At 39.1% G+C, this 25,649-nt stretch overlaps 1 protein-coding gene and 1 long non-coding RNA gene across 2 annotated transcripts; one reads left to right on the forward strand and one right to left on the reverse strand.

Annotated features, from left to right (window-relative positions):
- The first annotated feature begins 6,304 nt into the window (after positions 1-6,304).
- LOC144427385 (uncharacterized) lies at positions 6,305-8,043 on the forward strand. The gene is made up of 2 exons (XR_013477950.1): positions 6,305-6,617; positions 7,837-8,043. It is a non-coding gene; the product is annotated as an uncharacterized LOC144427385 (long non-coding RNA).
- Positions 8,044-21,801: 13,758 nt separating this feature from the next.
- Positions 21,802-24,487, reverse strand: LOC120339125 (uncharacterized). Its single transcript, XM_039407202.2, has 3 exons — positions 24,166-24,487; positions 23,895-24,042; positions 21,802-22,943 (listed from the first exon to the last, which is right to left on the reverse strand). The coding sequence occupies exons 1-3, from the start codon at positions 24,415-24,417 to the stop codon at positions 22,591-22,593; spliced, it is 753 nt and encodes a 250-aa protein (XP_039263136.2). The 5' UTR covers positions 24,418-24,487; the 3' UTR covers positions 21,802-22,590.
- Positions 24,488-25,649: the final 1,162 nt, after the last annotated feature.

A 25,649-nucleotide genomic window follows, 5' to 3' on the forward strand; every position in this document is an offset into this window, starting at 1 on the left:
CTTTGGCGATTAAATATGCCACTTCATACAATGCCTTTTGAGATTTTTCTAAGATTGTGAGATACTTTGTCATTGTTTTCTTTTCGAATAACAATTCTTTTTCTTCCGCTTATAAGGATTGTTTGAGTGATGTATTTCTATCCGATGAGGGTGAGGAGATGAGTCTTTTGTCGGGCGTTATCCCCACTGCTTGAAGACGCAAAGATGTCTGGGGGTGCATGCGGTGTTCTGTTCTCACTTAATTTCTCCGTTGTATCTTCCGCTCGTATTTTGGAGTCTTTAGTAACCAGTTTGTCAACAACCACGAAAGACTGTCTGAATGGCAAAAGTATCTGAGCGCTTCTGAAACGTTTAATGTTACTTCAATTTTGCACTTATGCTGATTGGCAAATGTTAGGGCAGCGAATAAGGAAGTGTATACTCGGGGAAACATTCATATTATAATCAGATATTTATAAAGTTGTTATACATAAATACGCTACACAGACGCAATGCTCATATTTATGGAAAATTCAAATTGTTTCGCCGCCCAAATTTGGGTCGCGACCCCGTAGTTGCGGACCCCTGTGTTACGGTACCAGAACTTCTCTATCTGGGCTTCTAATTGCATTTCTGACCGTCATATATTTTAAAAACACGATTATTTCGAACAAAACTCGTCAAATTATAAACAAAGCACCACATCACAGCAATCAAACAGACAAAAACACGGTGGTCGCAAATTGGTTGACAAAGATATTATCGACGTATTGGAAATGCGCACCCCCACCTTTCAACGTAGAAACGCGAAATCTTCAAAGGTTGTTAATTAAAAGAAACACAACTCTACCCACCTGCCAAGTTTCATCTTTTTATCTCTTTTATTTGTATGGATTTTCAAGCTTTTGACAGCTACGAGTTAGTTCGGTGTCACCGCGCTGTGTTACGGCAGGGGGGTCTGCAACTACTTTTTAGCACGACCCAAAAAAAAAATTTTCCTAACTTCTCGCGACCCAAGCATTTAGTAAACATGTAATTAGTTATCGATTTTAGGACTATTGTCGACACTAGCATTTTTCCTGCACAAAATTAGATGAAACTTAGCACATAAAATTGTGAATAATAGCGTTTATTATGACTAATGCAAAAGCTTTGTGTATAATCCACAACATATCAAATCGAGGTTTAATTTGATAGACGGCAACTCGAAGATATTTTTCTACCTCTAGCCTTGGTCTGTAATTGTATTGTATGTATGAAAACGCTGATAGGCGGGGAAAAATGTATATATTGGTTTTATAATGAATTTTGGATGCTTTGCTTTAAGATGGCGTTTCAATATCGCTGCTTTCAAGCTTTTGTTGGTAAGAACATGAGGAACGTTTGTTCGTTGGAACAAACAACACATTGAGGACGTGAATGATCATTTATAAGAATCACGTGAAACCAATCTTTATACATTATTCGCTGTTATTCCGCTTATATGTATGGTTTGAGAGATGTATTTCTATCCGATGAGGGTGAGAAGATGAGTCTTTTGTCGGGCGTTGATCCCCACTGCTATAAGTGCTCCGTACGGAGCCTCAGGGCTCCGCGAGCTATTCATTCACTTAAAAAACTGACTTGGTTAATTTTGTACCTGTGAAGAAGCATTAACGTCAGTCACTCACTAACGCTCAGTGAGTGTAATCCCTTCCAATCTATTTTTAAACCATGAAGTGTTTTGTCGTAGCTAGCGTTGCCAACGGCTCTTTAATTCGGCGTATAGTCTCAAAATTGAGCTTATCTTTTCGGACGCAGTTCGAACGTAATCTTTGGCATCGCTCTTACTTTAAAATGTTGAAGAAAACGACTTTATACGGACCAGAGCACTATTGCCTATTTCGGATCAGCATCATATTGCCACAAGACTCACCACATGGCCAATTATTAAGGGCACAAAGAGGCTTTTTTTATTTAATCAAAACTCACGACATGTCAATTATTAAGGGCATAAAACGGCTTGTTAAAATTTAGAAAACTGTCATTTCCAACAAGAAACCATCAGTAGCCCAATTAGTAACACATTTTTAAACTGCCAACTATGGTTATTGTTTACCATTTGAGATTCCAGTCTACATATACGAATGCCGTCAATCATGTTTTGTCGACGTACGATTGAATCATCTCATTGGCATACACGGCCAGTATAACCGATGGAAGTTGGTCGGAAGATAGTAAAGTTCAGTGTGGCGATCGGGTCGTGAATAAAGCGCCGTTATGTCAGGTACTAAATAGTTTAGCGCCGTAGGTCAAAGATGGGTAAGTTGTGGCAGATAGGGCAGTGGGTCGAGGATAGGTAGGTTGAGGGAGATATGGCAGTCGGTCGAGAAGAGAAAGGTTGAGGGAGATAGAGTGGTGGTTCGAGGGTGGGAAAGTTTGGGAGATAGGGCAGTGGGTCAAGGATAGGGAGATAAAGTAATGGGTCGGGGATAAGAAGGTTGAGGGAGATAGGGCGGTGGGTCGAGGATAGGAAAGTTGAGGGAGGTCGGGCAGTAGGTCGAGGATAGGTAGGTAGATGGAGGTAGGGCAGTGGGTCGAGGATAGGAAAGTAGATGAAAACAGGGCAGCGGGTCGAGGACAGTTTTCAAGTAAACGAATAGCTCGCGAAGGCCCTAAGTGTCTCCTGAGGCTCCGTACAGAGCACTTTGAGAACCTGAAGTCTACGTAGTAGGATATAACAATGCGAACAACTAAGTAACGGATGTTTCCCCGACTTTTGGTCTCTTGAATTCTTCCTCTTTACACTCTACCATTGCAAAATTATTGGTACTTATTTGAAGAATGGTTTTGCGAGTCTAGGACTTGTATTTACCAAAACACAACTAAAATCTAACAAATAACACGCGAAAACTGACAAAACGAGGTAATATTCACAACCATGAAAATCTGTCTGAATGACTAAATCAGTGGAAGGCAACCGCCGGGCCGCGGAAAGGTTACTACCGGTCCACAGAAACGTGACGCAAAAGACGGACAATGTCCTAATAACATCTTTAATTGTTTGAAATTTCAAACAATAATGAGTTGAAAAGAGTCTTTGCGATTTATAGGGTAGCTACTTTGGCAACCTTTTGGGCAATACTGCTATCTGAATACCCTTTGCAAAAAAAGCTTTCACAGGCATTTTTACATTTATGTGAGATCGGGTTTTCAAAATTGACAACTACAAAATCGCAGTAGGCTAAAAGTAAGAAATACGTTACTTGAATAACATCACTTTTATATTTAAATTCAATATCAACCTAAATTTAAAACGTTTATTGTTACGTCAATCTCTGCACTTATGCCGATTGACCCAAACTTGGGTCGCGACCCCGTATTTGCGGACCCTGGTGTGTCCAATGTTTTGCTAGCCAGATTTTCCCTATAGTGAATGCAATGCGTAAAATTGATATGAGGCGCAATTTGTAATAATCTAAAAAACCTTTGTTTTCCCGCCATGGCCCCAGCCCTATCAGTACAAATACTAATACACCGCTCCCATGATAATCCATCATTTTGTAGTCTCGTCGCCACTGTTGAGAATATGTCTTGACCAGTGCATGTTCCAGAAAGCGCCAAGCACTTGAGTAACTTATATACCTAACGAACACAATCAACTGCGCTAAACCAGACGTAGTATTTTCCTCCTTTGACTCTATCAATCAGTTGGCACCTAATATCTTAACCCATCTCGCTGATACGTCGGCAAATGGTATGTACAGATATTGGTATTTTTTCATTTTCTTAGTTACCTTGTCTCCATTCATAATTTAACTCATTGCAATAGTTTTGATTAGTGTTTCTCCAATGGTATGTGTTTTTTTTTTATCTTTGGCGATTAAATATGCCACTTCATACAATGCCTTTTGAGATTTTTCTAAGATTGTGAGATACTTTGTCATTGTTTTCTTTTCGAATAACAATTCTTTTTCTTCCGCTTATAAGGATTGTTTGAGTGATGTATTTCTATCCGATGAGGGTGAGGAGATGAGTCTTTTGTCGGGCGTTATCCCCACTGCTTGAAGACGCAAAGATGTCTGGGGGTGCATGCGGTGTTCTGTTCTCACTTAATTTCTCCGTTGTATCTTCCGCTCGTATTTTGGAGTCTTTAGTAACCAGTTTGTCAACAACCACGAAAGACTGTCTGAATGGCAAAAGTATCTGAGCGCTTCTGAAACGTTTAATGTTACTTCAATTTTGCACTTATGCTGATTGGCAAATGTTAGGGCAGCGAATAAGGAAGTGTATACTCGGGGAAACATTCATATTATAATCAGATATTTATAAAGTTGTTATACATAAATACGCTACACAGACGCAATGCTCATATTTATGGAAAATTCAAATTGTTTCGCCGCCCAAATTTGGGTCGCGACCCCGTAGTTGCGGACCCCTGTGTTATGGTACCAGAACTTCTCTATCTGGGCTTCTAATTGCATTTCTGACCGTCATATATTTTAAAAACACGATTATTTCGAACAAAACTCGTCAAATTATAAACAAAGCACCACATCACAGCAATCAAACAGACAAAAACACGGTGGTCGCAAATTGGTTGACAAAGATATTATCGACGTATTGGAAATGCGCACCCCCACCTTTCAACGTAGAAACGCGAAATCTTCAAAGGTTGTTAATTAAAAGAAACACAACTCTACCCACCTGCCAAGTTTCATCTTTTTATCTCTTTTATTTGTATGGATTTTCAAGCTTTTGACAGCTACGAGTTAGTTCGGTGTCACCGCGCTGTGTTACGGCAGGGGGGTCTGCAACTACTTTTTAGCACGACCCAAAAAAAAAATTTTCCTAACTTCTCGCGACCCAAGCATTTAGTAAACATGTAATTAGTTATCGATTTTAGGACTATTGTCGACACTAGCATTTTTCCTGCACAAAATTAGATGAAACTTAGCACATAAAATTGTGAATAATAGCGTTTATTATGACTAATGCAAAAGCTTTGTGTATAATCCACAACATATCAAATCGAGGTTTAATTTGATAGACGGCAACTCGAAGATATTTTTCTACCTCTAGCCTTGGTCTGTAATTGTATTGTATGTATGAAAACGCTGATAGGCGGGAAAAAATGTATATATTGGTTTTTTAATGAATTTTGGATGCTTTGCTTTAAGATGGCGTTTCAATATCGCTGCTTTCAAGCTTTTGTTGGTAAGAACATGAGGAACGTTTGTTGGTTGGAACAAACAACACATTGAGGACGTGAATGATCATTTATAAGAATCACGTGAAACCAATCTTTATACATTATTCGCTGTTATTCCGCTTATATGTATGGTTTGAGAGATGTATTTCTATCCGATGAGGGTGAGAAGATGAGTCTTTTGTCGGGCGTTGATCCCCACTGCTATAAGTGCTCCGTACGGAGCCTCAGGGCTCCGCGAGCTATTCATTCACTTAAAAAACTGACTTGGTTAATTTTGTACCTGTGAAGAAGCATTAACGTCAGTCACTAATGAAATTTGACGACGGTGGTGTCGAAATGTGGTAGGGATTCAAATATAACATTATCTATAACTAAGGGCGAAGCAGCCATGGTTTTCTAAAAAGAAAGGGGGTTCAGAATAGAAAATTCCCGAGCAACACTCATCGCGATTAGACCACTTCTTAAAAAACGTCTTTTTCAGCGGATAACGAGATTTCTGTTGCGTAAAATATTCAATCCATGGCCGACCCGAGAATTTAAAATGTCTTGTCATATCAATTCAATTGTGTTCATCGTTGCTCGCCTTTGAGGTGACTAATATACTACGCCTACGGCAACCAGGAAATACTTGTTAAACCGTTTACTAGTAATGAATGGATTGAAATCGTATTATTTAGTTGCTCTTTCAGCACGTAGGATTATCGCAATGTTTCGTTGTTAAGGGAGAGTTTGCAGTTATGAAGCCAATTATATTTGATATCTTCATATCGAATTTGGTCTATGCATGAATGTATTAGTGATTTCTAGATGCAGTGATGGGACAAATATCCGCCGACACAGTAAAATGATGGAACTTTCATTGAAGGATTTAGATCAGGGGTCGGCAAACTACGGCCCGCGGGCCGGATCCGGCCCACGACGCTTGACTGAATTATATTAGCAAAACAGCTTAATTGACGATTATATTCTTCACGTGACAGAATTTATTTTGAGAAACTAAATTATATTATAACCTAACAACAACCTTTCTAAAAATACGTGCGGCCCGCCAATGACTTGCAACTTTTAATTTTGGCCCGCGAACGACAAAAGTTTGCCGACCTGATTTAGACTTTAGAGCCAGTGAAGGTATAGAGGACTTGCACGGGTCACGTGACTTTGTTACTGGACGGCAATAAAACAAAAACGTCCATTTGGCTCCTGTCAGTTGCAAGTCGGATTATACGTTTCCGTTTTATTTGGCTGTTGAAAATGGTTATTTCGTATTGTTCCGTTGGCTTTACGTATAGTATAGACAACGAAATGGATCTTCAGTTATATTCCACTGTTTTCAAAAGTTCCGAACGTCGCACAATGTGGATATCATCTATTGGCAGGACTGCTTGGTGTCAAGTCCAGAAGCCATCTCACTTGTGTTTCACTGTTTGCGGACACCACTTCGTTGATGGTGAGTCATAATGTGCCGTTATCAATTTTTTAAATATTCATAAGCTCCCTCATTCCAATGGAAAGCAGATGACAAACTACTGTTATTGGTAGGCCTACTTGCATACTTGACTAGTGTAAGGTAGGATTAGGATTTACATATTTATCCCGGGGAGAGGAAAGCCGATAAGACGGCCTATTCATATGGCGAACCACGGCCTCTCGTCCGGTTACCATTCCAAGTCGGGTATGGGATTAGTTATATATTGTTTGTTTTCGGAAGCATGGACTTGGTGGTGGAGGAAGCCGTAACCGACCAGCGGTTACGTGAACCACCCAACGACGGCGAGGAGTCCAGCAATCCTCTCGCACATGACCATCCCTGCATGGGATTCGAACCTGCGAACCCACGCAGAGTAATTAGAGGTGCGGTGGCGAGCGTATTCCTAACGCTTAGCCCGTTGAGCCACACCGCCGCGCGTATTAATCAATAATTGCCATAAGGTATTGTTTCCCTAGTTAGCAGGTAATCTATTAGTAAGTGTGAAAAGTTGAATAGATAACTAAAGTTTAACGCCAGTGCTAATGCAAAAAATAACCAGAATTCAATTGAATTCTCCATCTAAGAATACGCTCGCCACCGCATCTCTGATCCCCCTGGGAGTTTCACAGGTTCCAATCCCATGCGGGGATAGTTATGTGCGAGGGGATTGCAGCTCTCCTCCCACTGAGGGTGGTTCACACGACCGCTGGTCGATTACGACATCCCCCACATTAAAAGTCCATGCTTCTAAAACGGTGACCGTACATTTGAACCCACGTACATTTGAACCCATGCGTATATCCACGAGTTCAATCTATATGCGGGTGCTAAAACCCACGGGTTAGGGTTAGTATGGGTTTAACTATCCGTGAAACAAAAAAAATTCCATAGGTGCAATAGCATACAGGTGCAATTGTCATGGGTTCAAATGTACGTGGGTTCAAATGTATTGGAACCTTCTAAAACAAATAACTGGCTAACTAATCCCAACATAGAATGGTAATCGTACGATGTTGCACCTTGCAATCTGTCCCCAACCACAGATAAATTCTATCCTAAAAACTACCCACATTGGTAGGCATAGTTGCGTTTTGAAGGTGTTGTCTGATTGTTTTGTTAGTTAGCAAGTAATTTATTACTGATCTCATACACAAACTTGGCACTGTCAAATGATGATTAGTGTTTAATTTATTTTCAGGAAAAAGGGAAGATAACCCATTATCAGCTGCTTATGTGTCCCATCGATATTTGAATTTTCGCCATCCCCAGAGAGGAAGAGAATAGTTAGAAAAAGGGGGATTTTGAAGAAAGGCAAAACCATTTCAACAAATTCTGTTAAAGGGAAGATAACCCATTATCAGCTGCTTATATGTCCCATCGATATTTGAATTTTCGCCATCCCCAGAGAGGAAGAGAATAGTTAGAAAAAGGGGGATTTTGAAGAAAGGCAAAAGGCAGGACCATTTCAACAAATTCGGTTAACTTGTATGCGTTGCGATATTAATTTGCAGTTGTTAGAATAAACATTTAATGTGCCTTTCGACTAGACCTACCACACTATAAAAAAAAGCCGCCTAGAACCATAATACTGTAAAATATTTGATAGAAATTACCCCCGAGGCATCATATCTTTCATTTGAAAGGGCTGTGGAGGAAGATACATTTTTGACTATAAATTATGGAATGTTACTTCCAGGTTATCTTATCCTTGCTTATAGATATTTTGAGGTTAGTGACTCCAACTGACCCATGCATGCCACACTGAAAATTCTCTTGTGTACCCATAAAATAAGGCTGTTGGAGCCTTCAGACCTTGAAAACAGTCGAATCTGAGCACGATGGATTCATTTGAAACACGTAATATCCCATCATGAGCAGCACCGATCCACAACCTCCTGCCTATGGAATCAAAACATTAGACAAATTGGTGTACTGTGCGCATTCACAAATCTTTGCGAATCAAGTGTGCCTTTTGACTAAAGAAAATTCAGCATTGAAATGGTCAATCTCAATATCAACCTAGTATCTGCAGATAAAACCAATTGTTTTTTCAAAAATACATTTTTGATGTGCTTTATTTTTCAAATATAATTTATAATTACTGTAAAGTGTGTGATATATTTGGTACCATGAATACCATTTGCAAATTAGCTTGGGTTACACCCCTCTCAAATAAAAATATAGATTCTTAAGGTTGCGGCTAGCCGACTACCCATCAGAATTTCCTTTCAGATCACAAAGTCGCAATATTCCGCCTCGCTAAGTTTCATTGGCAACTGTATCTGGTTGTAGTATCGGTGTCCAACTTTAGACTGAAACCTTCACTATCAGACCCACCGAAACAATTTTTTTTCTTGATAGGGTCGTCTTGGAGTTGCTTTCGTTAAAGCACAATCTTTCGTTAAAGCACAATGGACACTTTATCTCCTCCAATCCACAGTAATCACAAGTTACTTTGTCATTACGATAAGCATCAATAAATGGATGCTGAGGATGTATTATCAAGTCACGCAAGCTGAGGTCTTGTGCCACTGTGGTCTTGTTGCAACTTAATGAAATTTAGGTCCATATCCCACCACAGCCACTAGTCGTAAATGAATCTGATTCCGGGTAGCATATCTTTTTTACCAATGACAATTTTCAGAAGCATGGACTTGGATGGTGGGGAATGGTCGTAACCGATCAGAGGTCATGTGGGAGTAGAGCTGCAATCCTCTCTGAGATTGAAACCTGTGAAACTACGGGGGTGATCAGAGATGCGGTGGCGAGCGTATTCCTAGATGGCGAATTCAATTGAATTCTGGTTATTTTTTGCATGACCACTGGTGTTAAACTTTAGTTATCTATTCAACCTTTCACACTTGGTAATAGCAATTGATTATTAATTCCTTACTGTCTTACACAAGTCAAGTCTGCAACTGCAAGTAGGCCCACGCCTAGGCCTACTAATAACAGTAGTTTGTCATCTGCTTTCCATTGAAATGAGGGAGCTTGTGAATATTTAAAGAAATTGATAACGGCACACTATCACCACATTATCACTCACCATCAACGAAGTGCTGTCCGCAAACAGTGAAACACAGGTAAGATGGCTTCTGGACTTGAGACCAAGCAGTTCTGCCAATAGGCATTAGATGATATCCACATTGCGCGACTTTCCGGATCTTTTGAAATCAGTGGAATATAACTGAATATCCATTTCGTTGTCTATACTATACGTACAACCAACGGAACAATACGAAATAACCATTTTCAACAGCCAAACAAAACGGAAACGTATAATCCGACTTGCAACTGACAGGAGCCAAATGGACGTTTTTGTTTTATTGCCGTCCAGTAACAATTGCCGTTTTTAAAATTTAACAGGCCATTCGATATCGACATATCTGAGTTCCCTTCCAGAAACTCATTCGATTTCGCATGTATTTCCGTGCAAGGCAAAACGATGAGGAAATAATCAAATAATTGCACGCTTGGTCTTTTTCAACGAATGTTCTGTCATATCATGCATTTTTTAATCCAACTAAGATTTATATACAAATTTCTTTTACGTGACTGAGAAGGCTGAAAAGTCACTCAGTGAGTTTATTTAAGTCGCTCAGTGAGTGTAATCCCTTCCAATCTATTTTTAAACCATGAAGTGTTTTGTCGTAGCTAGCGTTGCCAAAGGCTCTTTAATTAGCGTATAGTCTCAAAATTGAGCTTATCTTTTCGGCAGTTCGAACGTAATCTTTGGCATTGCTTTTACTTTAAAATGTTGAAGAAAACGACTTTATACGGACCAGAGCACTATTGCCTATTTTGGATCAGCATCATATTGTCACAAGACTCACGCCATGGCCAATTATTAAGGGCACAAGTAGGCCTTTTTTTATTTAGTCAAAACTCACGACATGGCCAATTATTAAGGGCATAAAACGGCTTGTTAAAATTTAGAAAACTGTCATTCCCAACAAGAAACCATCAGTAGCCCAATTAGTAAAACATTTTTAAACTGCCAACTATGGTTATTGTTTACCATTTGAGATTCCAGTCTACATATACGAATGCCGTCAATCATGTTTTTGCGACGTACGATTGAATCATCTCATTGGCATACACGACCAGTATAACCGATGGAAGTTGGTCGGAAGATAGTAAAGTTCAGTGTGGCGATCGGGTCGTGAATAAAGCGCCGTTATGTCAGGTACTAAATAGTTTAGCGCCGTTGTTCAAAGATAGGTAAGTTGTGGCAGATAGGGCAGTGGATCGAGGATAGGTAGGTTGAGGGAGATGTGGCAGTCGGTCGAGAAGAGAAAGGTTGAGAGAGATACAGCGGTGGTTCGAGGGTGGGAATGTTGGGGAGATGGGGCAGTGGGTCGAGGATAGGTAGGTTGAGGGAGATATGGCAGTCGGTCGAGAAGAGAAAGGTTGAGGGAGATAGAGTGGTGGTTCGAGGGTAGGAAAGTTGGGGAGATAGGGCAGTGGGTCGAGAATAGGGAGATAGAGTAATGGGTCGAGGATAGGAAGGTTGAGGGAGATAGGGCGGTGGGTCGAGGATAGGAAAGTTGAGGGAGGTCGAGGATAGGTAGGTAGATGGAGGTAGGGCAGTGGGTCGAGGATAGGTAAGGTAAGTAGATGGAAATAGGGCAGCGGGTCGAGGACAGTTTTCAAGTATTATATTCACAACCATGAAAGTCTGTCTGAATGACTAAATCAGTAGTCGGCAACCGCCGGGCCGCGGAAAGGTTACTACCGGTCCACAGAAACGTGACGCAAAAGACGGACAATGTCCTAATAACATCTTTTATTGATTGAAATTTCAAACAATAATGAGTTGAAAAGAGTCTTTGCGATTTATAGGGTAGCTACTTTGGCAACCTTTTGGGCAATACTGCTATCTGAATACCCCGGCTTTGCAAAAAAAGCTTTTACAGGCATTTTTACATTTATGTGAAATCGGGTTTTCAAAATTGACAACTACAAAATCGCAGTAGGCTAAAAGTAAGAAATACGTTACTTGAATAACATCACTTTCATTTTTAAATTTAATATCAACCTAAATTTAAAACGTTTATTGTTACGTCAATCTCTGCACTTATGCCGATTGACCCAAACGTGGGTCGCGACCCCGTATTTGCGGACCCTGGTGTGTCCAATGTTTTGCTAGCCAGATTTTCCCTATAGTGAATGCAATGCGTAAAATTGATATGATGCGCAATTTGTAATACTCTTGCTAAAAAACCTTTGTTTTCCCGTCATGGCCCCAGCCCTATTAGTACAAATACTAATACACCGCTCCCATGATAATCCATCATTCTGTAGTCTCGTCGCCACTGTTGAGAATATGTCTTGACCAGTGCATGTTCCAGAAAGCGCCAAGCACTTGAGTAACTTATATACCTAACGAACACAATCAACTGCGCTAAACCAGACGTATTATTTTCCTCCTTTGACTCTATCAATCAGTTGGCACCTAATATCTTGACCCATTTCGCTGATACGTCGGCAAATGGCATGTACAGATATTGGTATTTTTTCATTTCCTTAGTTACCTTGTCTCCATTCATAACTTAACTCATTGCAATACTTTTGATTAGTGTTTCTCCAATGGTATGTGTTTTTTTTTCTTATCTTTGGCGATTAAATATGCCACTTCATACAATGCCTTTTGAGATTTTTCTAAGATTGTGAAATACTTTGTCATTGTTTTCTTTTCGCATAACAATTCTTTTTCTTCCGCTTATAAGGATTGTTTGAGTGATGTATTTCTATCCGATGAGGGTGAGGAGATGGGTCTTTTGTCGGGCGTTATCCCCACTGCTTGAAGACGCAAAGATGTCTGGAGGTGCATGCAGTGTTCTGTTCTCACTTAATTTCTCCGTTGTATCTTCCGCTCGTATTTTGGAGTCTTTAGTAACCAGTTTGTCAACAACCACGAAAGACTGTCTGAATGGCAAAAGTATCTGAGCGCTTCTGAAACGTTTATTGTTACTTCAATTTTGCACTTATGCTGATTGGCTAATGTTACGGCAGCAAATAAGGAAGTGTATACTCGGGGAAACATTCATATTATAATCAGATATTTATAAAGTTGTTATACATAAATACGCTACACAGACGCAATGCTCATATTTATGGAAAATTCAAATTGTTTCGCCGCCCAAATTTGGGTCGCGACCCCGTAGTTGCGGACCCCTGTGTTATGGTACCAGAACTTCTCTAACTGGGCTTCTAATTGCATTTCTGACCGTCATATATTTTAAGAACACGATTATTTCGAACAAAACTCGTCAAATTATAAACAAAGCACCACATCACAGCAATCAAACAGACAAAAACACGCTGGTCGCAAATTGGTTGACAAAGATATTATCGACGTATTGGAAATGCGCACCCCCTCCTTTCAACGTAGAAACGCGAAACCCTCGAAGGTTGTTAATTAAAAGAAACACAACTCTACCCACCTGCCAAGTTTCATTTTTTTATCTCTTTTATTTGTATGGATTTTCAAGCTTTTGACAGCTACGAGTAGGGATGCCACTTTTGGATTTACGAATCGGATCGATTCGAATCGCATCTTTTCCGGATCGATTCGAATCAGATTTACGCGATTCGGAAAAAGAGAGCGATTTAGAGAAAAAAAAAAACATTGAACGTTTGTTAAATCGTCGTTTTCGGCGGCTTTAAATCTGCCAGAGTGTGTTTATGCGGCACTCCAAATAACGCCAAATTACGGGACCGAAAAAAAAAACATTGAACGTGTGTTAATCGTTGTTTTCGGCGGTGTTAAAACTACCGAATGCGTTTATGCAGCACTCCAAATAACACCAAATTACGGGATCGAAAGAAAAACATTGAACATTTGTTAATCGTTGTTTTCGGTGGCGTTAAAACTGCCGAATGCGTTTATGCGGCACTCCAAATAGCAACAAATTACGGGACGTAAATAAATGAAAATGAATTTTTCGTGATTGACTTTTTTACTTGTCTGCCGTCATTTGTTTCAAGTTCGACACAACACACTCTTTTACGCATCACTCGAGATGATGTGTGGCGTAATTACCAGCAAACTGCGAGTTCAGTTTTCCACTAAATAGCCGAAGTTTCCATTATGCGCGAATTTAAATGGATCGTATACCTGAAAATTCGTGACAATTTTGATGAAAATTTTCAACAGCACACCTGCGCTGCGACTAAGTTATTGTATGCCCTGGCATGATTGGATAAAGAATCGGCCACCGACGTCTAGATAATGTTTAATTTTGATTGAAATTTAATTTAAACTTTGTTCTGAGAGCAATATTTTGCGTACATTTGAAGAGAACTATTACTGAATGAGTTCATCGACGGCAATGTTAATTGACAATCATGTTTCTCATCCTAAAATATATATTTATTTTGATTGCGTTTGTCAGGCTTCCACTCGAGTGGCGATAAACGAAATCAGGGGGACATAATGTAATAGTACATACACGTCTTTTTTCAGCTGTTACAAAAAAAAGTAGTATTTACTTTTAAATTTGTTAGCGCGATACAAGCGAATAAAACATTTCGGATTATTTCGAGCAAATGTCATAACGGACAGGTGGGAGTAAATAATACTTGAGGAATGGCAACTTGTGCACTGTTTTACATCAACACGTGGCAGATTTCATACCAGACCGAGCATACTGTGCGAATGTCGTCTTACTTTAGCCCCAGCGACCATGTCCGATCGAGATAAAGCGTCAACCAATTATCGCTCGTCAGCGCGGCGTCCATTATGCACATTTGGACTTTCTGAATTACGAAATTAAACGTAGTCCACATTAATAATGAAGCCCGAGTTAGCCAATAACGCTGTTAGCCACAAATAATACTTTCTCTAATATTTATGGAAATTTTTGTTCGCAATCGTAGTCGGATGAACGATTGTTTTTATCGAATTTAATTTAATCGTGGTTAATTTTATCGTCTTCAATCATATTCTTGTAAGCATTTCCCATTTATAGTAATTCAGATGCAATTAGAATGTTTTTGTCGTATTACTCTATGCTGCTAGCATAAATATAAAATATTGTACTAAGATTTTGAAGATAAAGAATCGGTAATAAGGCCGGCCTTAATTCAATATAACAAGAAGGGAAATACCACGGTCACATATACTGGTGTGGGACAAGGAAAAGCAGTGCTGTTACTGTGTTTACGACATAACAGTACAACTGTTCCCTGCTTATTTTCTCATATGAATTCCATCAAATTGCCTCAGCCCTGATACAAGTATAACACAATAACTCAGTATTGTAAGACTCACAGATAAGTTGCAACAGCAAGTTTTTCATCAATGCATTTATTAGTGATATCTATGACCTACATCTTTTTTATCATGATGAAAATAAGTGTGGCTTATTCACTGAAAAACCCTTATCATCCTTGCTATATAGCCTATTCCATTTTCAAATTTTTTTCTTCTAGATTTGAGCTTTTTTGTGACTTTGGGCAAACATACGCATGTAATAAAAAAAAAAGCTTAATGGAATCAGATTCGGAAAGATTCGATTCGAAAAGTTTTGATTCGAGATTCGATTCGAAAAAAAATGTATCCAGAAGTGGCAACCCTAGCTACGAGTTAGTTCAGTGTCACCGCGCTGTGTTACGCAGGGGGGTCTGCAACTACTTTTTAGCGCGACCCAAAAAAATTTTTTCCTAACTTCTCGCGACCCAAGCATTTAGTAAACATGTAATTAGTTATGATTTTAAGACTATTGTCGACACTAGCATTTTTCCTGCACAAAATTAGATGAAACTTAGCACATAAAATTGTGAATAATAGCGTTTATTATGACTAATGCAAATTATAAGCTTTGTGTATAATCCACAACATATCAAATCCAGGTTTAATTTGATAGACGGCAACTCGAAGATATTTTTCTACCTCTAGCCTTGATCTGTAATTGTATTGTATGTATGAAAACGCTGATAGGCGGGAAAAAATGTATATATTGGTTTTTTAATGAATTTTGGATGCTTTGCTTTAATATGGCGTTTCAATATCGCTGCTTTCAAGCTTTTGTTGGTAAGAACATGAGGAACGTTTGTTCGTTGGAATAAACAACACATTGAGGACGTGAATCATCATTTATAAGAATCACGTGAAACCAATCTTTATACATTATTTGCTGTTATTCCGCTTATATGTATGGTTTGAGTGATGTATTTCTATCCGATGAGGGTGAGAAGATGAGTTTTTTGTCGGGCGTTGATCCCCACTGCTATAAGTGCTCCGTACGGAGCCTCAGGGCTCCGCGAGCTATTCGTTCACTTAAAAAACTGACTTGGTTAATTTTGTACCTGTGAAGAAGCATTAACGTCAGTCACTAATGAAATTTGACGACGGTGGTGTCGAAATGTGGCAGGGATTCAAATATAACATTATCTATAACTAAGGGCGCAGCAGCCATGGTTTTCTAAAAAGAGAGGGGGTTCAGAATAGAAAATTCCCGAGCAACACTCATCGCGATTAGACCACTTCTTAAAAAACGTCTTTTTCAGCGGATAACGAGATTTCTGTTGCGTAAAATATTCAATCCATGGCCGACCCGAGAATTTGAATTGTCTTGTCATATCAATTCAACTGTGTTCATCGTTGCTCGCCTTTGAGGTGACTAATATACTACGCCTACGGCAACCAGGAAATACTTGTTAAACCGTCTACTAGCAATGTTTCGTTGTTAAGGGAGAGTTTGCAGTTATGAAGCCAATTATATTTGATATCTTCATATCGAATTCGGTCTATGCATGAATGTATTAGTGATTTCTAGATGCAGTGATGGGCCAAATATCGGCCGACACAGTAAAATGATGGAACTTTCATTGAAGGGTTTAGATCAGGGGTCGGCAAACTACGACCCGCGGGCCGGATCCGGCCCACGACGCTTCACTGAATTATATTAGCAAAACAGCTTAATTGACGATTATATTCTTTACGTGACAGAATTTGTTTTGAGAAACTAAATTATATTATAACCTAACAACAACCTTTCTAAAAATACGTGCGGCCCGCCAATGACTTTCAACTTTTAATTTTGGCCCGCGAACGACAAAAGTTTGCCGACCTGATTTAGACTTTAGAGCCAGTGAAGGTATACATAATATACAGTCATCCCATTTCAAATCCTCGACCCACTGCCCTATCTCCCCCCACTTCCTTATTCTCGATCCACTGCCCTGTCTCCTTCGCCTCGGCCAACTGCTCCACCTCCCTCAACCTTCCTATCCTCGACCCACTGTCCTATTTCCCCCAAACCTTCCTATCCTCGATTGTCAAAATGAACTTTACCATCTCGCAACCAACTTCCATGTGTTATACTGGTCGAGTATGTCAATGAGAGGATTCAATCGTACGTCGACAAAACATGATTGACGGCATTCGTAAATGTAGGCTGGAATCCCAATTGGTAATCAATAACCATAATTAGTGGCCTAAAAATGTGCTACTAATTAGGCTACTGATGGCATCTATTTGGAGTCACCGTTTTTAAAATTTAACAGGCCATTCGATATCGACATATCTGAGTTCCTTTCCAGAAACTCATTCGATTTCGCATGTATTTCCATGCAAGACAAAACGATGAGGAAATAATCAAATAATTGCACGCTTGGTCTTTTTCAACGAATGTTCTGTCACATCATGCATTTTTTAATCCTACTCAGATTTATATACAAATTTTATTTACGTGACTGAGAAGGCTGAAAAGTCACTCAGTGAGTTTATTTAAGTCGCTCAGTGAGTGTAATCCCTTCCAATCTATTTTTGAACCATTAAGTGTTTTGTCGTAGCTAGCGTTGCCAACGGCTCTTTAATTCAGCGTATAGTCTCAAAATTGAGCTTATCTTTTCGGACGCAGTTCGAACGTAATCTTTGGCATCGCTTTTACTTTAAAATGTTGAAGAAAACGACTTTATACGGACCAGAGCACTATTGCCTATTCCGGATCAGCATCATATTGTCACAAGACTCACGTCATGGCCAATAATTAAGGGCACAAAGAGGCTTTTTTTATTTACTCAAAACTCACGACATGGCCAATTATCAAGGGCATAAAACGGCTTGTTGAAATTTAGAAAACTGTCCTTCCCAACAAGAAACCATCAGTAGCCCAATTAGTAACACATTTTTAAACTGCCAACTATGGTTATTGTTTACCATTTGAGATTCCAGTCTACATATACGAATGCCGTCAATCATGTTTTGTCGACGTACGATTGAATCATCTCATTGGCATACACGACCAGTATAACCGATGGAAGTTGGTCGGAAGATAGTAAAGTTCAGTGTGGCGATCGGGTATGAATAAAGCGCCGTTATGTCAGGTACTAAATAGTTTAGCGCCGTAGGTCAAAGATAGGTAAGTTGTGGCAGATAAGGCAGTGGGTCGAGGATAGGTATGTTGAGGGTGATATGGCAGTCGGTCGAGAGGAGAAAGGTTGAGGGAGATAGAGTGGTGGTTCGAGGGTGGGAAAGTTGGGGAGATAGGGCAGTGGGTCGAGGACAGGAAGATAGGGTAATGGGTCGAGGATAGGAAGGTTGAGGGAGATAGGGCGGTGGGTCAAGGATAGGAAAGTTGAGGGAAGTCGGGCAGTAGGTCGAGGATAGGTAGGTAGATGGAGGTAGGGCAGTGGGTCGAGGATAGGTAAGTAGATGAAAATAGGGCAGCGGGTCGAGAACAGTTTTCAAGTAAACAAATAGCTCGCGAAGGCCCTGAGTGTCTCCTGAGGCTCCGTACAGAGCACTTTGAGAACCTGAAGTCTACGTAGTAGGATATAACAATGCGAACAACTAAGTAACGAATGTTTCCCCGACTTTTGGTCTCTTGAATTCTTCCTCTTTACACTCTACCAGTGCAAAATTATTGGTACTTATTTCAAGAATGGTTTTGCGAGTCTAGGACTTATATTTACCAAAACACAACTAAAATCTAACAAATAAAACGCGAAAACTGACAAAACGAGGTAATATTCACAACCATGAAAATCTGTCTGAATGACTAAATCAGTGGTCGGCAACCGCCGGGCCACGGAAAGGTTACTACCGGTCCACAGAAACGTGACGCAAAAGACGGACAATGTCCTAATAACATCTATAATTGATTGAAATTTCAAACAATAATGGGTTGAAAAGAGTCTTTGCGATTTATAGGGTAGCTACTTTGGCAACCTTTTGGGCAATACTGCTATCTGAATACCCTTTGCAAAAAAAGCTTTCACAGGCATTTTTACATTTATGTGAGATCGGGTTTTCAAAATTGACAACTACAAAATCGCAGTAGGCTAAAAGTAAGAAATACGTTACTTGAATAACATCACTTTTATTTTTAAATTTAATATCAACCTAAATTTAAAACGTTTATTGTTACGTCAATCTCTGCACTTATGCCGATTGACCCAAACTTGGGTCGCGACCCCGTATTTGCGGACCCTGGTGTGTCCAATGTTTTGCTAGCCAGATTTTTCCTATAGTGCATGCAATGCGTAAAATTGATATGAGGCGCAATTTGTAATACTCTTGCTAAAAAACCTTTGTTTTCCCGCCATGGTCCCAGCCCTATCAGTACAAATGCTAATACACCGCTTCCATGATAATCCTTCATTCTGTAGTCTCGTCGCCACTGTTGAGAATATGTCTTGACCAGTGCATGTTCCAGAAAGCGCCAAGCACTTGAGTAACTTATATACCTAACGAACACAATCAACTGCGCTAAACCAGACGTAGTATTTTCCTCCTTTGACTCTATTAATCAGTTGGCACCTAATATCTTAACCCATTTCGCTGATACGTCGGCAAATGGTATGTACAGATATTGGTATTTTTTCATTTCCTTAGTTACCTTGTCTACATTCATAATTTAACTCATTGCAATAGTTTTGATTAGTGTTTCTCCGGTGCTCCCGAAGTATGCGAACCAAGATGGCGGACATCGGAACGTAACATGGGTAACAGGTTAGGCGATCATTTTTTTCCAATTTTCCTTATTTTAGTCCTATTATCAGTTCGAAGATTAGCCAAGAGCCTCCCGTAGTATTTATACCTAAAATTATGGCCTAACCCTAACCTAGTACACATATTACATTCCGATGTCCGCCATATTGGTTCGCATCCTTCGGGAGCCCCGTTTCTCCAATGGTATGTGTTTTTTTTTTATCTTTGGCGATTAAATATGCCACTTCATACAATGCCTTTTGAGATTTTTCTAAGATTGTGAGATACTTTGTCATTGTTTTCTTTTCGCATAACACATCTTTTTCTTCCGCTTATAAGGATTGTTCGAGTGATGTATTTCTATCCGATGAGGGTGAGGAGATGAGTCTTTTTGCCTATTCCCCCTCCTACCTGTAATGCCAGACGCTTCTTCTTTGCAAAACCAACTTATTCGATTTATCACGGTAATATAACAGCAGATACCACAGGCTACAAATATATTCACACCAAGCGAAGCAGTACAGTACCGGTACGGTTTACCGTGCCTTTAGACCACAGTCTACAAATATATTCACACCAAGCGAAGCAGTGAAACAAATAGCAAACAAAAACAAATCTCACAGAGCGAACAGAATATTTGAAATAAATAAAAGTAATAGCCTTCTGGAGAAAAATTTTCATCTTTAACCACTAAAAATTTCAAAGCAATCGGTCCAGTGATCAAAGAGAAAAGCGGTTTTTCAATATTTCCATTAGGTGTCCAAAAAGTGTCAAAGAACAACAAAACGATCGTTATGTCCACTAAAGGTGTCCAATAACGACTATGGCATATTTAGCAGTGTAGATGAGGGGTTCCAAACCGCAGTCTGCGGGCCAATTACGGCCCGCGTAACGATTAAAACGATTTAAAATGGCCCGCCGAACTTGAGTGAAATAGTTTAACTTCATGTGGTACCTTTTGAGTTTTAGATACCGTCTATCGTTACATCATTATCACAGTTTGAGTCCGTTTATTTCGTAACAATTGAATTATACCGGTATCTTATGTATACGTGTGGGTATTAGGATTACACACTGCAGTATTTTAGATATCAGCCGTATATTAAGAAAGCTCAAAGTAGTCACAAAACGTCACAAAATGAATGGCAGCGTTTTTATTTCTTTATTGAAAAGAATCAAACTTCAGTGATTTGTCTTCCTAGCCAACAAAATATTTCATTTCTGAAGGATTACAACATTATGCGACATTATGATCAGTTGACGCGCGTATTTCAAAATTTAATTCATTGCTTAATCCATACAAAAGTCAAACGAACATGTTCAAAAAAACGTGAAACAAAACAAGCCATAAGTAGCCATTCATACGATGCCATATGCTAGGTGAGCAAGTAACTTCATTAGTCACTATCAGTTGCAAATTACTTGCTGAAAGCCGTGCTTGTTATTTATTTCTCGGGAATTCTATCAGCTAAATATTACAATTATTAATTTCATTACATAACAAACTGCGATGCTAGGTGTATCTAAAATCAAGCTTAGAGCCTATTTTGGTGTCTATTTCTCAAAATTTGTTCCCTTGCTCCCTTTTTCTGGCCCTACAATTTCATTCTGCTGTGATGTGATGGGACGCAAGGTGTCACTATGGAGAAAGAGCGATAACTTTTGATTGATAAGTCTTCGGTCTCTGACCGATATTCTCGATTGTCTGTCTGTTATATTGAGGTGGTTATATATTATGGTATGGTTATATTACCTCCAAATTTGCATGTGCATTCATCGTATCTCGGACCAGAAGCCTATTGATTTTGGATGAATTATGTCGTATAATTAGCGAGTTAATAATTAATTAGTGATGTGACACGTGGTGTCGCTATGGAGTAAGAGTGAGCAATTAATTTTGATCGATAAGTCTTCGGTCTCCGACTGATATTCTTGTTTTAAATGTTACTCCGGATAATAACTTTTCAATTATGACTATGCATAATGGTCATATGGATAATGGATAATCATATGCCACCGGGAATTATGAAAGACATATTTTTAACACAAAATGGGAGCGAGAGAAATATTGGGAAACCAGTTACGCAGGGCGAGAGTCGTTGAAGCACGCAGCCCGGCGCTAGCCCGAATATTGCCGATATATATCGGCGGTTTACTGCCGATATGATATATCGGCAAACACGTAATATCGACCCGATGTATCGGTTAACCGATATATGGTCGAGCTCTAGCCAAGCTTGCCATATTAGATGGAGCTGGATATGACAGAACATTCAGTAGCTCCAGATTCTAATCATTTTCTAATACTTCATACCAATGAAAAAAATATCCTTATTGGACGCAAAGTAGACCTATGGGTCAATTGACTTAATGCATCAATTGCTTTGAAATTTTCAGTGGTTAAAGATTGTATTTTTCGTTAGAAGGCTATTACTTCTAAACTTTCTGTGGGCTCTATGTAATTCGTTTTTCACTTCAAAATTATGTGTGATGACCTCTTGAAAATTAATACAAATTATTTGTAAGGGTTCTCCAGCTTCTCTCGTGCGACGCGAATGTCGGAAGTTCTTTGGCGGTACCGGTACTGTAAAATATAAGGTAGACGACTACTTCTTCTCTTTGATTTTCGTGTCCATATATTTGAGCATCGCTCTTTCTAATATTAATTTTAAAATGAAAAACCCTTGTATCACACTTTTGAGTCCAGCTTCTGCGGATTGCATTTCGGACTGATTTTCCATGCTAGTGGTTAAAAACTACAATGGCTATGGAGCCGGAACCGAAGCCTTGCGCAAACGGATAAATAAAGCTCTGGAGCTAGAGCCATAGTTTGAGTACATTGTGGCTGGAGCTGGAGTCGCTGTGATTCCATACAACTTCCCAGCCCTGGTCGTAATGCTGAAAGAGCCCAGTACACTTCATTAACTCCAACTATGTAAACTAGTCCTGCGTCCGCTCTCTTTATGTGCGTGCGGGCGGTCATGCTTTTCCGGTAGTCTTGAATTAACTTTTTCATGTGCAAATGTAAATATATAGAAAGTAAAAAATGTAAGAAACGAGTATTACAAATATACCCAATACAAGCATGAACTCTAGCATTAATTGCTTGATTTTAGGGTGCTGAGGACCTCCTTCAGTTGTATGATGTGAGGCGTCCTTATTTTTGTGTGGATATGGAATATCTGGGATATCTTTTCCGAGGAATTTGCACAATGGTTCCCACCCGCTTCCAACATTGAGAACTAGAAGCTTTTCCTTTGGAACGGAAGAAGTAACGTAACAGTTGTGTTGACGAAATTTACGCTTGAGTAGACCTGGATTTTTCGTCATAAACATAGGACTGCCGCCACCAAAGCAATAGAACCCTGAATAAATATGAATATAATTAAACATGAAATAAATTATTAGATGTAAAATATATAACTGCCTATAACACTACTCGAGTTATAGAAATGAAATCGATCACAAAACTACGGCAAACAATAATAAAAAATAGTAAGCCTCATAAAATACCAGTATTGAAAAGACATGCAATGAAGAGCTCTCAGTCATCTGCTAAGGAAGTATTGACTACTTTGCCCATTTTACCACGTTTAATACATAAATTCTATACATTCATCACAAATGAAAACCATTGTTTCACCCAACATTTGATTTCAAATAGGCATGCCAGCATCACAAAATAGATCTACATATTACAGGTTTCTACAGATCATTTTCAGGCGGACGAAGAAATGACCTACATTTTGTTAGAAAAGAGTTAGATATAGTATACTCTATACAGAATGATGACAATTTCCTATTCATCTACTCCGCTTTGTAAGGAATTAAACAATTGATTGTTGATTCCCTCACAAATATTGTGAAGGTGACGATGTCGAACGTTTCCGTTTTAAATGAAAACCAGCATGCCTCTAAAGATGAATATTATTCAATCTCTGGGGCGATGAACTATGTCTGACAATGTATTCCCTTCATAGCCACTGAGGCTAAGAGTCTAATTACATTGTGGCTCTCCTGTCATTGTTAGCCACTAATATATTTATTAAATTAATTTTCAAAAGCGATCATGTTTTGTAAAATGCGCAGATGTGAGTGTGTGCGCGTGCCAGCCGCCAGTAACTAAACGTATAAGCAATTTATCGTACCAGCAGAACATTTCATTCGAACTATAGACTAGCTTTATCATTTTAAAATAGTACAGAAATTTCGCAAGTAATTCCCAATTTGGCTAAAAGATGCTATATTGTGAAATTAGTTTAATTATACAGCAATACTATTGAAAAATATACATTAATATGAGATCTTTAACTTACAGACTCGCAAACCAGTTCCAAGAAATTTTCTTCCTGTTGGTGTCAAGAATATTAAAGGGTAGGAATATCTCAAAATCGCTGGAGTTTTATTCACCATTCCGAGTAAACTATTGTACCATTTATCTTCATCTCTTGTCGTCAAGATTACCTATAAATGTCACGATTTAAATTTATTTAAAACTACACTTCTTGTCGGAGACGACCATATGCGCGTATCTAAGTATCGAAATAGAGGTCATCACGCATTAAATTTTATTTGAAACAAATTCACCTTTGCTTCTGGAACCGCACTCGATATGTCTTCCCAAAATGCAATTGCAGGTCCATCAATGATAGCGTCAACATCCTTTAATTCTTCGCGAATTTCATCGTCAGTAGTTGTCCCGTCAAATAACTTATTCCACAGCTCAGTAAATTCGAACAGTTGATAATCATAGTCATATACTTTGTACCCAAGTATTGTCAAAGCCTCCGCCAAACTTTTTGTGCCGGTTTTCCAGAAACCAGCACATATGATTTTCATATTAAACGCCTGGGCACTGTATTCTAGTGAGCATTATCGAAAGATAATCGATGGCGCGAAAGACACAATGAAGGACTCGAAATGAAATTGAAAATATTAGATATGATTCGATTCTGTCTTCTGCCTGCGCAAACAGTATAAATGTAATGAATAATGACGGAAACTCAAAATGGTTAATTGTGCTTCTATTAATGGTATACATGTGATTTGATCAATACTGGAATGAATTATTACAAATCCGGTTTGTTTTCTCCCTTATCTACAGTCTATTTGGACAAGAAACGCTTTACAGGGTAGATATAGGGAAACTGGGATAATACAAAATAGCATTTACTGGGGTAACATTTTCCATGCATTCCAACATGGTCCGTATTTAAGCATGCTCGGCCAATAAACGACCTCCATCACAACAACAAATACGTAAGTGGATTAATTCGTATTTGTGTATCATGTGTTTTCTTTATTCCTAACTTTACTTTAAGCAAAACGACATCACGACCATAAATATATATAAAATCGTGGCCGAGAAATTCACATACGTAGGTTGCAAATGCTTCGCTTGATGCGTTCGATGACGTAACTCCCTAATTATTACTGCACAGCAAGGCTCAAAATTGCAACGCGTTTAATTATTTTTAAAGCTGTTTTTCGTCGGTGTAAAATTTCATTGGTCTATGGGTGCAAAAACCCATGCTTGTGCATGGGTACAATTGTCCGTGGTAGTTCATTAGTGCAAAGATAATAGAACCGAATTATTTTCACCAGAATTCGGCAGCTATATTTACATAAGTCAATATCTTCGTCTATCGTCCATCTTCAATACTAATGAACTAGAAAGTGACCACCGGCCTGTACGAACTATTACAAAGTATTTACCAAAAAAAAAAAAAATTTCTATAAAAATTTATCTTTATAATTCTAGCGATCAGGTTTCGTAATTGTGGCCATAAGTATCAATTAATTTTCACTTATCGTGTAGAGATTAGCAACAAATCTGCGACGGAGCCGTATTCAGCACAGTTCAAAATCTGTACTAATGTTGTGGTATGTCATCGACCGAAAACAATCAAGTTGTGTATCGTAGGCGTAGCCACGGGGTGCCGATGGCTGTGGCTCAGAAAAAAAATCGAAAAACGTTTCCCTGAGAGCGATTTTGCAGCGGCATTTGCAGTGTTCCTTAAACTCGCCTGGCGTCTTTTGAATAGTGGCGTATCTAGAGTGTGGGAGACATG

This window comes from Styela clava, chromosome 9, assembly GCF_964204865.1.
Source record: "Styela clava chromosome 9, kaStyClav1.hap1.2, whole genome shotgun sequence".
Lineage (NCBI taxonomy): Eukaryota > Metazoa > Chordata > Ascidiacea > Stolidobranchia > Styelidae > Styela > Styela clava.

Excerpts from the sequence above, each read along its gene's own strand:
- LOC120339125 (XM_039407202.2), bottom strand. The coding sequence starts at position 24,417 with ATGAAAATCATATGTGCTGGTTTCTGGAAAACCGGCACAAAAAGTTTG. Across the intron at positions 24,043-24,165 it reads GTGCGGTTCCAGAAGCAAAG|GTAATCTTGACGACAAGAGA; the intron begins GTGAATTTGTTT and ends TGACATTTATAG. Across the intron at positions 22,944-23,894 it reads TGGAACTGGTTTGCGAGTCT|GGTTCTATTGCTTTGGTGGC; the intron begins GTAAGTTAAAGA and ends ATATTTATTCAG.